The sequence below is a fragment of the Canis lupus genome, chromosome 10 (genome assembly GCF_048164855.1).
Source record: "Canis lupus baileyi chromosome 10, mCanLup2.hap1, whole genome shotgun sequence".
Lineage (NCBI taxonomy): Eukaryota > Metazoa > Chordata > Mammalia > Carnivora > Canidae > Canis > Canis lupus.
This window is the reverse complement of record NC_132847.1, coordinates 58,741,368-58,758,059: the sequence shown is the minus strand read 5'-3', so window position 1 is coordinate 58,758,059 and position 16,692 is coordinate 58,741,368. Positions and strand designations below refer to the sequence as shown.

Genomic DNA, 16,692 nt, shown 5'->3' with positions numbered 1-16,692 from the left:
GAATGGTTTACGAGGGTAGATTCTCTGGGTCTAACATTTTTCTATGTATGGCCCTGGCACTAAACACACAACAGGCATTCAATTCACTGTTTGTTGAATGAATTTATTGCGTGTTTCCTTATACAAGCACCACTCAACAACATAATGAATTCAGTAAGCTTTACAGAATTTGTAGAAATTCTCACCATTGGGCCTTTTCTTGTGCTGACCCTTGCTAACAACAAGGGTTTAACAATAAAATGGAAAATATCTTAGGGTGTTTAATTAATGAAGTCCAGGTAAACATTTTTTTTTCATGATTAACCATAATACAAGAAAATCTCAAGTACTTGAGAAATGTATGAATAACATGTATCTTGAGTTGTTCTTCTCAAATATTTATTAGTCAAGTTTCTCACAGGAGCTAGACAATGGTCCATTCAAGGCTGGAGTATCTATGCTGCTGAAGAAAAGTCCCCATGCTCTGGCTATCGGATGCACAGGTGACAAGACTGACATTGTTTCGGAGGTTAAATTGGATATAATTTCTTCTGGGGGGACAAAAGATTTTCCTTAACTTTCAGGCTGACTAGTTGTGTAAAATGCAGTATTACAGAATTTTCATCTGAACAAATGTAAACATTTTATTACCAGTTTGTAACTTTTAAAAACCTTAAAATCATTTTTATGGAATGTCTGATTCTCAGTGGCACTGTCAGATGGTGAGTAGTTGAGTTTGAAGAGAGAAAGCTAAGGCCAGAATAAGGAAAGCTGTGAAGGCCAACCTAAGGGGTTTGAACGTTATTGAGTATTCAAGGGAGAACCACTGGAAATTATTTCAGCAGAAAAATGGAAGAGGGACCTGGTTCTCATTCCCGTGGCAGTGAAGTGAGGAATGGCTTAAAGTTGGGGAAAATGAGGTAGGGGGAATGAGGTAATACTCATTTACTAGAGTGATGACCATGAATATATTTAGAAGTGGATACAACTAACATTCAAAGTACAATTGACAGGACCCAGTGAGAGACTAGATATGAAGAATGGAGAGTGTCAAGCTGCTAACTGCTGGGCTTTACAGTTAGCGAATCCCTGGCTGGAACAGGGGAAGGAAGGCAGCCACACTAAGAAAAAGCTTAGCATGGGAGAGACAAAGCCAAAATTAGCACTCTGATCTCCTGATCCCCCATCCTATTTTCTTTTCACTATAGCTATTGCCTGATCTGGAATTTAAGCTGGTCTGAAAGACCATAAGCCTCAGCATGCAACTTGATATAGCATAACAAAACCTCAGTTAAATTACTTTGAGGGTTTTGGCTTTTTTTTTTTTTTTCTTAGACCTTGGTATAATTCTAGCTGTTGTGCTAACTAGCTTTGATCTTGGGCAAATCATTTTTATTCAATTTATTTTTTTTTATTCAATTTATTTCTTTTTTGAATTTACACAGATATATTTCTTATCTCTGGAAATAAATAATTTCTTTGAGGGTAGTAATGTGAAAAATAATATGCATCTTTTTCCACTGACTGTTTATAATACCAAAGAAGTTTCTCTGTAAAATGGTGTCAAATTAACGAATATAAATACCAAGAACCACCTGTTACAAACAAAATGAAATGTTAAAAACACAAACAGAACCTGAATTGTTTACATTAATTTAGGCTCATGGGGAAGATGTCCTACCTTTTATTAGTCTTCTGATTCTAAGAACATTGTCTAATATTCCTAAGTATCTGAGAGCAAAGCTACATTGTACTTTAACACAAGAGAAGAACTTGTCCATTTCACAAGAGAACCTTTTCCCCAGGCTTTTCATCATCCTTCCTCCCAGATGTTATGTGGCAGCAATGAAGGGCAAAGGGGACCCTGAGAAACACCTTTCAGTTTTAAGTTAACAAAAAGCATGGCTTGGTTTGGTTTCTGTTCTTCACTGGAGAGAAATGCTGCACATTACATACTTCTATTTCCAGATTCCTCACCTTCTTGTGATTGATATTATCAACATTTCAGTCCTTACTCCTGTGCAAACTACTTATGACATTTACAAGCAGCCCACAGACAAAGGTTTTGGGACTTGTAGGATTCTCCCTTTATAACATTCAGCTTCAATATAAACTAAAAGTTCTTGCTCCAGGAACTCTGGCCAGCATACCCGCTTTCTGGGTTATTGGCTCCAGCAAAGGTGGGTAGGAGAACTAAGCCAGCAGAAGAAAAGCAAAACTGAGAAAGGAAGAGAGGAGAGGTCATAAGGACAAGGGAGTGTAATCCGTGACTAATAAAATGCTGAGATGGCTTTTCTATGTGGTTTGCAAAATGTCTTTGGAGCCAATTCCAAAAGAAAAGTTTCAAACATGTTCTAAGTAATATAGCATCACTGCAGTAAGTACATGGCTTCCCAAGGGTACCATTTTAAAAGACAGTAATCATTTGATTCTATGAGTTATGATAGATTTTTAAAACAGTAGAGTTCATTTTTAATATATAAAAAAAACACTGAAAAGATGGCTATAACTCACGGAATACAAGGAAATTTGTAGGATGCGTAGATGGGATAGAAACATTTTTAATTTTACAGTCTAAGGACCAAATTCAGCTAGGTAACTGTGCATCAGCCACTATTAAAAACTTTGAGGCTGCAGGACACTTCATGACAAAAGATAAAACAAAAAACAAACAAAAAATCCACAAATTGTTGGCACATGAAATTTCACAGCAAGCCTGCCTTATAGAATATACTGGTGTTTAGGTGAAGCAGGATGAATGAATCAGTTTTATACACAGAAGTATGAGAGTAACTGAAATTTTTGTAGTTCAAGAGACTTGGTTAACATTCCTCTGGTTTCAACCTTTTACAGCTGAATAACCCTTTTCAAGTCACTTAACTTCTTTGAGACTCAGTTTCCGTACCTATATAATGCCTAGTGAAGTGCCTGGAAAAGAGAAGATATTCAATAAATACCAGTTCCTCCATAGGGTGTTTTCTTCTTTTCAAACTAAGAGTCACAACCCATTGGTAGATTATGAAATCAATAGGTAGGTTGCAACCAGCCATATTTTAAAAACTGAAATAAAAAACATCAGAGAACACTACACATAATGGTATTGTTCCATTATTCATATGCTGAGTTCTGATGTAAATGCATTTTTTACCGTGGGTTACAACCACAAAGTTTCAAGGTCTCTAGGGAGAAATTCTCGTATTATTAGATCATAAAGTCTTTAGAAAAACAAAAAAAAAGTCTTTAGGAGCATTGCATTTATTCAAATGAACTTCTATATATTTTCTCCCCCTAATCTGTATTTTCCACCTCTGTGACTTCATTTTATAACTGGAAGTTTATACCACTATAATTTTTAAGAACTTAATCAAAGTGACCCTTATCTTCTAATCTGAATCTAGTAAAAATAAGACATGAATCACAGAAAAGATGAATTTAATCTGATACCTAGGGCATTAAATTCAGTTTAAGATTGGCTTCTGCATCATATTAACTAATTCATACCTCTAAACACTTTATAGGTATATCATTTATAGTTGATTAAACACTTCAAGAAATTTCTACAAAAAGTTAGCTATTATGTTCTATTATGGGGAAATTAGATACAATTTCTAAATAATTTTAAATGATAAGACTTTGTAAAAGGACTGTGGTTTACCTGAGCATAAATAAAGACTGCTCCTGATATTCCAATCCTGATTAGTAAAAATCAAAGGCTTATATGAGCACATACAGTGGTGTCCCAAACTGGCTGGTAGAAAATAAATCCCCAAACAAAATATAAGCTTCAATTATAGGCCTATTCTCTTCTCTAGTTCTCAGTGTAAAACTAGCCTGACAGGATAATGAGTCCCTAGTGCCAATAAGATGGTGGATGGACTAAGAGGCACCTGGCTGGCATAGGCAGTTAAGTGTCCAACTCTTGGTTTGGCTGTCATGATTTCAGGATTGAGCCCCACATCAGGCTCCATGCTCAGCTCAGAGTCTGCTTAAGACTCTCTCCCTCTCCTTCTGCCCCTTCCACTCATGCTCTTTCTCTCTAAAATAAATAAATCTTTAAAAAAAAAAAAAGATGATGGGCTAAAAAGTGTAGCCAATTGTGGGCTGGCAGAGTGGGAATGATATGGAGCCATGAAGACTGGGCCACGCTGAAAGCCAAAACACTTAGAAATTATAGAATTCAATGATACAGCTGAATCCTGATGTAACTAATACCTTAAATTTATAATTTTATAAATTTAAAATTTAAATTTATATGGCATAAAATTTAAAAATTTTATCAATTTTTTGACCAGGCCAGATTGGCTATTGTTAGAGTTACCTATGGGGCTGAAGTTAAGCAACCTGGGTGAGTCTGGTCCTCACTCTGGTCTGAATACCCTGTGTTAAAGGGACAGCAAGAATCAGAAAATATTTAAAGAGGTGGAGCTCCAAAGCAATTATCCCAACCTTACGGATACCCAGTATCAAATACTGGATCAGAATCTAACGCTTATTCAAAGCACTTCCTTCTTGGCATTCTACTGAAGATACAAGTCAGCAGATAGCAATACTTGATATTTTCCAGTTATTTGATGGCAGTAAAAAATGGTGCTTTCTCTTCATTAGAATTCATTGATGAGTCAAAAGAAAAAAGTGTGAGAGAGGTCTGTCTAGATTAGAGAAAGAAGTAAAAGGTAGCAAACAAACAATAAAAATTATCAAGAGTAAACTCAGCAAGAGAGAAGTAATAAACCACTCAGCCACCTGAGGACTATTGGGGCTCCTGAGCTCACACATTTTGTGGTATAGGTATCCATTCTTCTGCCCCCAGAAAATAGTAATGATTAAGGCAAAAGGTGGTTCCCTCCTATTTCAAATGAATTGGGGGGTACAGGATGAGGCTACCTATTATTTTCAATTCTTTTTCAAAAAATTAAAACCTTTTTGCTATTTGAGATACACACTGCATTGGGCTGAGCCATGCTTGCTGTCAATGTCAAGTGTTGGGATTAGCACCACAAATCCTTCATCAGGACCAATCTTGGCAACAGGCTTTGTCTATCATCTTGAGTGTGAGAAAAGCCGAGCAAGAATGCCATTCTTAGGAAGAAGTAACAGCTGTGAAAAGTAAAATAAAGCACAGGAGACAGCAAAGCCTGGGGAAAAAGATGGTAGTAACAGAAGTGAGGTAGAAAGCTAGTTCTTAGCTCCCCCAAGGGCCAGCTGAAAAGTCTTAGGGTCAGAGATTCCCTGTGTGGCAGGCACATCAGTCTCTTGAAATTGTAAGACGTCCCAAGAAATGGTCTGGTATCGCCCTTACCCTCTGCTTATTCTTTATCTCAAACTCTAACAGTGTTGGAAATATTTGGAGATTTCTCTTCTTTTCTTTCTCTCTTTAACCTAGAGGTTACAGGAAAGGATGAACAGAGATGGGAGACAATACAAGAAAGCAGATTATGAGACAAGTCCTCAGTACATATGGGTAGAATCACCCCCTGAGTCAGAATTACAAGGGAGGGAAGGCAGAGGGCACTAGATCTTTGAGGTGTTAAATAGACAGGCTGACAGAGCAAGTTTAGTGACTGGCTCAATAGTCTCCTATCACTCGAGAGTCTGTGTTCTTTATTTAAAGAGACAGAAGGAAGAGTTCAGAGGAGAAGCTTGTGTCACAAACTAAGATATCTCAAAGAGAAGTGCACCTTCTTACACTTCTTACATTTTCTTACATGATTAGTGTCCCTCATCAGAAAATACAGGTGGACCAAGCCACAAGAGGGTTCACCAAATGGATTCCACTATGTAGTTCACCCCTGCCCCTCACCAGATCCTGATTTCCTTATTTGATAAGAAAGGCTCCTGAACTCCCCATTCTTTTCTTTGTTAACAGGCCTAAATAACCTCCTATATTTAGGAGATAAATAAGCATGCTTATAATACACTCAGCCTTTGGGTCTCCAAGTCAGGGTTATGGAATAAACATCATGTCCACACATTTCGAGTCCTTATCAATATTATAAATTCATTTTTCACATTTCCAGGCAGAAAATCTGCTCCTTGGCAGTCTTTAAACTTTACCTGACAACGTAGCTCACCCTCAGTCCAGGCTCCTCAATCTCTAACATCTCTGTTAACACTCCAGCAAACAACAAAATACATCCACTCATCACAGTTCAATCCCACTTGAGCATCTACAGCCACTATCTTGATAGAATCATGTTCCAAAAGCTGAGTGTCCAACAGCAGCAAAAGTCCTCATTAGAATAGACATGTTGGCGCCAATAATACTAAAGTTTGGTTTTTAACTGCATTTTTTGTCAGTTTGGCTGGGAAGGTCTGGACAGCTGGAAGTGAGCTTCTCCATCATTTTCTGTTTCTTTCTTTGTATCAATTTTCCACCTGTGAAGCCCAACACCCCACCACCAAGTGCAGCTGCAATTCCTGCCACTTTGAAGCCTGCAAGGAGGCCAATCGGACCCCCCACCACTCCTCCGATGAGTGCACCTGCCACAGGCAGAGCTGCCAGCTTGTATTTTGCAGCCTGTAAAAAAAAAAAAATAAAAAAAATAAAAAATTCAATTTAGAAATTGAGTTGAGAATATCTGCCTGTGGTGATGTGCATTTTCCTCTCATTACTCCTGGCAATGCCTCTTTAACTCTTGGTACATAATTAACCTTAGAGATTGGGGAGTGGGGGGAGTGGTGTATTCCACAGGTACTACAATTGCTTCTGGTCTCAGAACTTAGAGAAATGAGCTATAAAAAGCAGACTACTGCCAATTGATTTTACTTGCAAAACAATCAATCTACTAACTATCTAGCAAGCTTATTTAAACAGTTTCAGCTACTATAGATACCCCAAAGCTTTTACATTGCATAGAGATTATTCTGTGCTGTATACCTGGGGCTAAAAGCAATATTCTATGGAAAATAGACGGTCGCACTCCACACATGCCGTCACATCCTTACACTTTTGCCCCAACTGGATTCCGCCAACACTCTCTACTTCACTATCTGAACCTCTACAAATGCTCCCTTATAACACCAAAATGCCTTATAGCAGGGCTTTGGTTTATTCCCTAAAAAATTTCTCTCCCAACAGAGTGGATCTTAGAGTAGAATATTACAACAGTCATTGATTTCTTGCACTACCTATGTGTCATTTGTTCCTTATTTCCTTAATTGCTGGTTCCCTCCACATTAAAGAGAGCAGATCAATTGGGTTAATACTAGAGATTCCTGGGAGCCAGAGTACCATTGATTTGTCAGCAGGAGCAGAATCTTACCTTCCCCAAGTTTTTGGTTCCCTCTTCAACATTCACAGCAGCTCTGTTGACATGGTCTTCAATGCTGTCAATCTTCTCCTGCTGAGACTAGATGCAAAGGAATTATGAGTGAGCGTTCCTGCTGGGGAGCAGCAGTCAGCCAATACACACTATTTTAATTCCTGTAATCAGGATCCCGTGTACTGTAGCCTTGCAGTCTGAATAGTGCTTCATTAATAGCGTCTGATAAACTATGTTGAAAGTACAAATTCACTTGTATACATAAAAAAAGAGGGGGACTTATTAGATAATAAAAGGGTGGCACCTTTATAGGAGAAAGCATTTCACACTAAAATTCAAACATACATATTATTCTCCAAATGAATCTACTTTGTAAGAGAAGAAAAATCCAAATAAGCATTTACATGTAGAAGTTGATGATAAAAAAAACAAAACCAAACAAAAAACCTCCTTATCTTCTTTGAAGAGTCAAAGATTTAAAACAGGCAAATTTGCCTTAGGAATAAAATGCCCTGGATCCAATAAATACAAATGATTACATTTTAAAAATGAGAACACAATTTGGTTTGATCTGTCATTAAAACTTTCTACTTGTGATATGCAGTAGGGAGCACTGAATGAATTTACTGTCCTGAGCTTCACACCTGTACACTTTAATACATTTTAAAATCATGACAAGTTAAGATGTTCCAGATCAAAGATATTAATAAAGCAATCTACAAAAAAAGGCAACACCTGTGCTGACACAATAGCACTTGTGACACATAGAACCTCTGGGTAGAAGGAATGATTTTCCTCTCAGAGGTGAAGCCCCACTACATTTCTCACAAGTGGTTACTGAACCTCAGCTCAAACACCACCAGGGATGGGAACTCAATTACTTGCCACAGGAACAATGGGAATTTTTAAATAAAATGTAGACAGAATTTACATACAATAATATGCACCCATTTTAAGGGTACAGTATGATAAATTCTAATAAACGTATAAAACCCAAGTGACCACCATCACATCAATATATAGGCCAGGGTTTTTATTTGTTTTTGAAGATTAATTCATTTGAGAGAGAGCATGTGCATATGGGGAAGGGGGTGGAGAGAGAGAGACAGAGAGCCTTATGCAGACTACATGCTGAGTGCAGAGCCCAACATGAGGCTTGATCCCACGATGCTGAGATTAGGACCTTAGCCAAAAACAAGAGCTGGATGTTTAACCAACTGAGCCACCGAGGCACTCCTAGGTTTTTTTTTTTTGTTGTTGTTGTTTTAATTCATAGAAAAAAGGAAGAGAATCCCTCTTTGATCCCAGCTAAATCCCACTCTTACAATGACTGTGAAATAATTCAAGTTTAATCCTCAAGCACTTGATTCCCTCTTAACTTACACTGCATTAGATATTTACACTTAACTCCAACCATCTTAAAGAACATGTAACAACACAGCTGATTTTTTCCCCACAGTTGCTTCCTATCAGCCTTACTGACATTCCTTCCCTTCTCATACACCAAGTATGTACCTTTTCACTGGTAGACCTTTCATGGTATCGCTTCATTCCTGTATTCTCCCCTGCTATCTTGCAATCTCTAACACAACCCCTAAACAAGTCCTTTATCAGTTTTCTTCTGAACATTTCTGTCAGAGACAAGTACAACAGTGATTCCTGCATGTGAGTGCACACCAGAATCACCCAGAGGACTTATTAAAGCATGGACCGCTGGGTCCCACACCCAGAGTTTCTGATTCAGTAGACTTTAGGTGAAGCCTGAGAATTTGCATGTCTAATGAGTTCCCAAGTGATACTGCAAGTCCACACAATGGGATTAAGGGCACAACCTTTGGACAGATGTCCTGTGTTTAAATCCCAGCACTGTGTGCCCTTGGACAAATTACTCAAATTCTCCAGGTGTCAATATTCTCATCTCTCAAATAAGGATAATATACCTCAGGGAGTTGAAGTGAGGCTAAAATGAGATAGGGTCTGTAGAGTGTGAGGAGAAAAATAGAACAAGTCATGATCTTCTCAAGAAAGCTTAGCTCCCATCTTTCTTTTCTAAAAAGCATATTAAACCTTTTCCTATGACGCTTGAAAATTCTTGGGCATTAAAACATTAGATCTCTCCTAGTCATTCATTGTTTTTCTTTTCCTCATATAATAAACTTTTTAATGTTAGCTTTCTTTTTCCAACCCACAGAAGCATAAGTGCCAACACTAATAATACCCAACCTGTTGGGATTTCTTTTTTTAAATTTAAATTCAATTAGCCAATATATAGTTATATTAGCTTCAGATATAGAGTTCAGTAATTCATCAGTTGCATATAACACCCAGTGTTCATTAAAGTGTCCTCCTTAATGCCCATTACCCAATCACCCCCAGCACCTTCCTTCCAGCAACCCTCAATCTCCTGTAGTTAAGAGTCTCCCATGTTTTGTCTCCCTCTGATTTTTTCCCAGTTTTCCCTCCCTTCCCCTATGAACCTCTGAGCTGTTTCTTATATTCCACATGAGTGAAACCATATGGTAATTTTCTTTCTGATTGACTTATTTTGCTTAGCATAGTACTCTCCAGTTCCAGCCTACCGGGATTTGACACTGAATTTTAAGATTTTTTAAAAAAATTATTTATTCATGAGTGACACAGAGAGAGGCAGAGACATAGAGAAGCAGGCTCCCTATAGGGAGCCCAATGTGGGACTCGAGCCCAGGATCTTGGGATCACGACCTGAGCCAAAGGCAGACGCTCAACTACTGATCTACCCAGGTGCCCCATGACACTGAATTTCTATCACTGTTTCCATTTGGGACACCCCCAACACTTTCCATTTTTGCCTGAAAGTTTGTGCTAGCAGATAAATCACAGGTGTTACCATCAGCCTCCACTTCTTGATGAGCTGAGGGGTAGACGGAAAAAAACCCAACATGTCTCCTCCTCTCTCTCAGTCCCCAAGTAATTCCATCAAGATGATGGAGCCTGCTAGACTTATTGTCATTTCTATACCCTGTTTCATCTCATCGCCTCAGAGAAATATTTTTGATACTCCTTCTTAAAAAGGTTGGATATTCAGTTCTATGACTCTTTTTCTTATTTTTTAAAGATTTTATTTATTTACTCATGAGAGACACAGAGAGAGACAGAGCCATGGGCAGAGGGAGAAGCAGGCTCCTTGCAGAGAGCCCGATGCAGAACTCGATCCTGGACTCTGGGATCACGCCCTGAGTCAAAGGCAGACGCTCAACCACTGAGCCACCCAGGCTTCCCTCTTCTTTTTAAATAAATAAAAATTTAAAAATAATTTAAATATTTTTTCACAAAAATCTTTTGGTATAATTGAGAAAGGACCACAAGACAAAATGAAGCCTGAGATCACTGATGCTCCCTTATCACTGATATCACCAATACTTGATGAGGTCTGTCTCACCCTGAGGAGTAGCCCACACTTGAATACTTAATCACCGACATGTGGAAGCTTGCTTAAATGTGGACATGGAGATAAGGCAGAGGGTAGACCAGTCCCTCTCCTGGGATCAACAACCGTCCCTCAGTTATACAGACTTGCCTTTTCTTCCCCTATTTTTCTTGGTGTGAAGCCCAAACTTTGCCCATATCTTCAAATTCTGCTTCATAAATATCGAATTTAAAGAAGATCAATGACACAATTATAATTAAGCAGCAAACCAGTGCCAGTTGTCAGTCACTGTCTAAGAATGCCAAACTAGATTCCATTCAGACTTGTTCACTGTGTCTTTGGTTCTTTATGCTGGGCCAAACCATCTAACTACCACCTTACTGCAGAGTACAGGAAACCAACTTCCTGATGATAGTGGCTCAGAAGTCTCCTCCCATATACCTACCAACCTCCCCTTTGTGCTTCTGATTTGCTTATGTTGCTTTCCTCTGTCTGGGTCTCCCACATTTGACAATCTTCAAACTCCCTTCTTGACATTTTATACTTTGGCCCCTCCTATATATTCTCAGCATCCCTTTATCAAAGAGTTAAACCATACAGGAAAGACACTAGTGTTTCTGTAAAGTAATATAAAGACTCTTCCCTTTTTTAAAGGAAAAGAATTCTCAAAAGACTAAGAATATGCCTATGAATTTCATTTTTAAAAATACTGAGTTAGGGCCCTTTATCTTCCTGAAAAAATAATTGAATCTTAATGAGCAGTTGTAGGAGCATCTAAGATTCTGAAAAAAAAAAAAAAAAAAAAAAAGAGTAATTTATTAAGTTAATGTTGGTCAAGTAGAATGCAGTTTTCCCTTGAATGCTTATTGTGGACACTTGTATAACCAGCATCCTCTTTATCAAGCAACATAATACATTGAAAAAATCCATGCAAATCTATTTACATCAATAAAAATGCTCTCCTTTGGAGAGTCTTGCTAGTCGTTGTATGGTTTTATTAATGTGCCAAAAAAGCTATGGGTTTCTTTAAGAAGTTATTGCCAAAACTGCAGTTATTTTCCTTTATTATATTCCTGACTCTCGCAATTCTAGCTATCTTTTAAGGCTAGCTCTAATCTTGGATCTTGGTCAATCCAGGTAACACTGAGCTATCCTGGTTTTTAAGTCCAAAAGTATGTAATCTATAATTCTTAATCATAGCCAATAAATAATACACACAGAAAAGCTCAGAAACATACAAAGACTACTATATACAGACAGAGTCCAGGATTATATTGACCTAGAGTAGGTGATAAACAGAGTAGGAAAGTAGGATGTTGATATCATGGGATTCAACAATAGGAGAGGGACTCTAGAGACTATAGTACTAAAATGTCTAAAGGTAACAGTGGTGGCAGAAGTAAAACTCTAAGCAAGAAGCCAAAGAGGGAGATGACTGGGTGGCTCAGGTAACCCTGGTTGAGCATCTGCCTTCAGCTCAGGTCGTGAACCCAGGCCTGGGAATCGAGTCCCGCATCAGAGTCCCTGCAAGGAGCCTGCTTCTCCCTCTATGTCTCTGCCTCTCTCTCTGTCTCTCATGAATGAAAAAATAAAACCTTTAAAAAAAAGAAAAGCCAAAGAGGGAATCCTATAAGGGAAGGACAAAGGCAGGAGTGCAGTTGGGGGTCAGTGAAAGGAAACGAGATGGGAAGTAAAAGACATTATCTCATTTAGTCGTCCCACAATTTTATAAAGCACATTGTTGTCAAACAACATTCTTAAGGTCAAATAGGTAATAAATCTGATTGATCTGATCTAATCCTTTACAATCCAGTTTTTAGGTATCCAGAGTAAAAACCATAGGGAATAAGGTAGAAGGGAGAAACAAAACTGGACCAGCAGCAAGGGTGACATGCCACTGGGCTACAGGCCCAGAGTTCTTTAAATTCCCCTTGACAAGAAAAAAGGCTAGTTCCACAGTTACAGGAAGAGAAGAGGGCACTTGAGCAATAAAGATTGAAGAAAACTGAAGCAGGGTGCTTAGTAGATATTAGTTTATTATTGGATCACACCTGGATCTCTCAATGGCTTTGCAGGTTCATTTTTCATTATGGTAAAAAAAATACATAATATAAAAATTACTATTTTAACCATTCTTAGTGTGCAATTCAGTGGCATTAAGTACATTCACAATGTTATGCCATTATCAAGACTATCCTATAAGGTTGTTTTTTTTTTTTTTTTAAGATTTATTTAGTCACGAGAGAACATAGAAAGAGGCAGATACATAAGCAGAGGGAGAAGCAAGCTCCCTGCGGGGAGCCCGATGTGGAACTCGATCCCAGGATCCCAGATCATGACTTGAGTCAAAGACAAATGCTCAATCACTGAGCCACCCAGGCCCCCTGATTTTTTTTTAAACTATTTTGTACTTTTCATTGAGCCTACTTAGCACAGTACTATGCACATAGAAAGGGCTCCAAAAATACATGGCTAATTTGTCTAGAATCTATCACATCCATGTGATGATAATTAGAGGATGTGGTCACTCTGCTTATGTTCCCAAGTCATTTGGTGCCTAAATGGAGCTTCTGTGAGTCCTGACCATTTGGTCATGAGAACTCAATTACCCTGGGAATAGTAATCAGGGGTTCTCCTTTGAGCTTCTGCCTAATAGCTTTCTGTCCCATGGCCTCACACAGATTATAATAAATAGGACATTTGTATAGAACCATGGCTATAGCCAAAGTGTTCCTACACAAATCTTCCTAAGATTAGGGGTTGGGAGCTGCTTACGTAACCTAATTGGATATATAATTGTTAAATGGCCACAAGCCCTCAATTTTCCTTTCATGTGCCTATCCCTTTAGAAGGGAAATGTATTTGTCTGGAATGAGAACTTTGGACATGTTTAGTTTGTTTCTTAAATCAACTTTATTGAGGTATAACTTATATACATTATAATTCACAAATTTTTATGTGTAGATATCAATGATTTTTGACAAATGTATATACTTGCAGAACCATACATGTACAGATTTTACAAACAGCATTAAATCAGAGAGTTAAAATAACTGAATAAAACTTGATTCTGAAACAACAAATATTTGGGGATTCTTGTATCGTTCCCTTTTATATGCAAGTATATTGACAGATTGTATAGCTACCTAATCCAGAAACTTCAAGCATTTTGCTTCTTCTGATTTAGAAGCATCAAAAAAGGAAAATGCTTTAAACAATTTACTGATGTTCAATTTTAGGCATTAGATTTTAAGAAAAAATATAAAAACTAGAAAACAAGCAGATGAAGGGATTAGCACTGAAAAGCCTAGGAATCACACATTCTAGAAAGAACACATTTGAGAATTAAGAGCTCTTAAAAGAAAAAAAAATATGATGACGTTGGACAGGGTGAGGAAGGATAATGTTGGCCTCAAAAAGTTGAAAAATATTATATGAGAAAATGACAAAACTTGTTCAGTATATGGTTCCAAGAGGGCAAAAGTACCAATGGGAAGTTATTACAGGGCAGAGTTTATATCAGGAAGAACTTCTAAGAGGTAGAGTCTCCAAATGGAATGGCTAAAGTATAGAGTATTCCTGTACTATAATTGTTCAAAAAGAGGTGAAAAACCATCTATATGAGAAGCTGGGGCAAGAACAGAAGAATTAGATTAGCTGGCCTCATTAAGTCCTTTGCAGTGCTAGTTCCAATATTGTGTAATCTAGGGATTTCTTATACTTGAAAGCCAGATGTCAGGGAAACCATAATTCATATATATATAAAACCCCAAATCACAGTTTGATTGAGAACAAAGGACTAAACCTAGACATAAGCATGAGCAGACACAGGTTTGTTCCTGTATGTGCATACAGATATACACACACTTACATCCAACCTTCCTATACCTCCTGGGAAGGAAACATAAGAATAATTTAGAAAAAACAATGACAGAAAACCTGTTCTGTCTTTCCCACCAAATCTACTTTATGTTCCTTCATCTATGTTGATATCACTGGCCACGCAATTATGCAGAATAAGCTTTAATATTTTACTCTTCCATCTTCCTCTAATTTCTACTAAGTCTACCCCAGAAATACCTCTTAGCTGTCCTTTACCTTCATACTTGTATTGCCATTGCTCTTGGTGAAACTCTTGCTATTGATTTCTAACTAGTCCTCCTGCCTACTATCTCCTCCTTCCCAGAGCCATAATTCACACTGCTAACAGTAATCTTTCTCAAGCAGAATGGATCATATCACTCTAATCTGCTCAAAAATCTATACTGGCTCCCTAATATCTACAAATTTAGGTTCAAATTCTTTGGTATGGCCTTCAATGCCACCTCATTCTGGCCTGCACACTCCTTGCTTTGCCTGCCTATAGTAGTTCATGCTTTGGTTATTACTGCAATACTTGTCGTTCTTCAAAGGCCATACACTTGTGTACTCCATGTCTTTATTCAGCTGTTTTCAAACGCACCCTTCCCCACTTCCCATCTGTGGACATTGTACTCAATTTTCAAGGCTCAAGCAAATGCTACCTATCTCGTGAAGCTATCCTAATGCTTCTATCTCACAACCCTTGCCTCTCTCCCTTGGAATAAAATGCTTCTCTTAAAGCTGATAATACCTCCCTTCATACCTCATTTTTGCACTTAATAATCATGCTTGAAATTTCAGTTTTGGGGGTCCAACCTTATCAACAGCCACTATTAAGTCCTTGAAGGCAAAGAATAGGCTTCATTTACTTCTATAGCTAACCCTGTCGGACCCCAGGTGCCAAGGATCTAACACAGTACCTTTTAAATAACAAACATTTGATAAATGTTTATTAAATTTATCTGGAAGTTGAGGACCATTGGACTTCAATCCATGGTTCAACATCAGTCTTAAAAATTCTAATTTCTGGGATCCCTGGGTGGCGCAGCGGTTTGGCGCCTGCCTTTGGCCCAGGGCGCGATCCTGGAGACCCGGGATCGAATCCCACATCGGGCTCCCGGTGCATGGAGCCTGCTTCTCCCTCTGCCTGTGTCTCTGCCCCTCTCTCTCTCTCTCTCTCTGTGACTATCATAAATAATTTAAAAAAAAAAAATTCTAATTTCTATTGAAATTATAATCAAAAGCCTAGGAATTAATAAAAGCTTCTTATCTTATTAATCTAACATCTCTGAGCCAAAAACAATTAAATACTTACATTCACTAGGAGAGAGAAATCAGTAACCAGTTGGCTAAGTTCAATTAAATCCTTAAAAAGAGAGAGAAGAAAGTTACTTACTTTTTTGCCTAACAGCTACCAAAACAAAAAGAATTTTTAACATACCGCTTCTAAGGTTTCCCATGATTCTGCAGCATTTTGATCTCGAGGAATTTCAGGCAACGCATATACCTGAGTCATAGTCTGAGGATCAGCTTCAGCCTCAGCAGTGTGAAATGTTCCTGGATGAACACAGCCTCGTGTTTAGTTTATGGGCTTTTGTTAGAAAGCAGATAGCATAAATCAATTTTGTAAAACAATTCCCATGTAAAATGCTAACTAACTGAATTCAGGCTAAAAGTAAATTGATTATTCTATAAAAATAGATGTATCTATGGGCAGATTATTCCAAGGGTAACAAATATTCTACAAAAAATCTCAAGAAGATAGCTACAAATGCCATCTACCCAATCTGAATAACTAGAGCTCAGTGTGGAAGAAGCACAGAAGGAGAACTATTCTATTTGGCCAACATTCCATGAAGAGACCCACTAGAAACAGGTTTCACACTTTCAATGTAAATCATTAACCTTTCCTTTGGATATTTTAGTAATAAATATCAGATTCAGAAGGTGTTACAAGTAGGGACATCATGTTTGTTTTTTTTTTTTTTTAACAATGAAAATCAGCCATTTGGGGTAACAATAAATTTGTTATCAAATGAACAACTCTTACCATGAAGATCTTTTCATACATATTGTCATCCTCCTTCTCAGACTCATTTTTCTAGCCCATGTCTCCATTGCTTCTATTTCTTTTCTGAGTTTTGAAAAGTCGTCAATCCACTAAAGCCTTCCTCAGTAAAACTG

At 37.9% G+C, this 16,692-nt stretch overlaps 1 protein-coding gene across 5 annotated transcripts in view; it reads right to left on the bottom strand.

Moving 5' to 3' along the window:
• STX17 (syntaxin 17) overlaps positions 1–16,692 on the bottom strand; it is a 73,227-nt gene that overhangs the window by 7,314 nt on the left and 49,221 nt on the right. For 3 of the 5 annotated variants that reach the window (XM_072842112.1, XM_072842114.1, XM_072842113.1), the window contains 4 exons: positions 15,950–16,065; positions 15,824–15,874; positions 7,242–7,328; positions 83–6,496 (listed from right to left, as the gene is read on the bottom strand). In XM_072842112.1, the coding sequence (XP_072698213.1) occupies positions 6,257–6,496; positions 7,242–7,328; positions 15,824–15,874; positions 15,950–16,065 (494 nt within the window). In that variant the 3' untranslated portion in view covers positions 83–6,256. Of the gene's footprint in view, positions 1–82; positions 6,497–7,241; positions 7,329–15,823; positions 15,875–15,949; positions 16,066–16,692 lie in introns of those variants that run through there. The other 2 variants (XR_012038362.1, XR_012038363.1) reach the window with 2 other exon arrangements.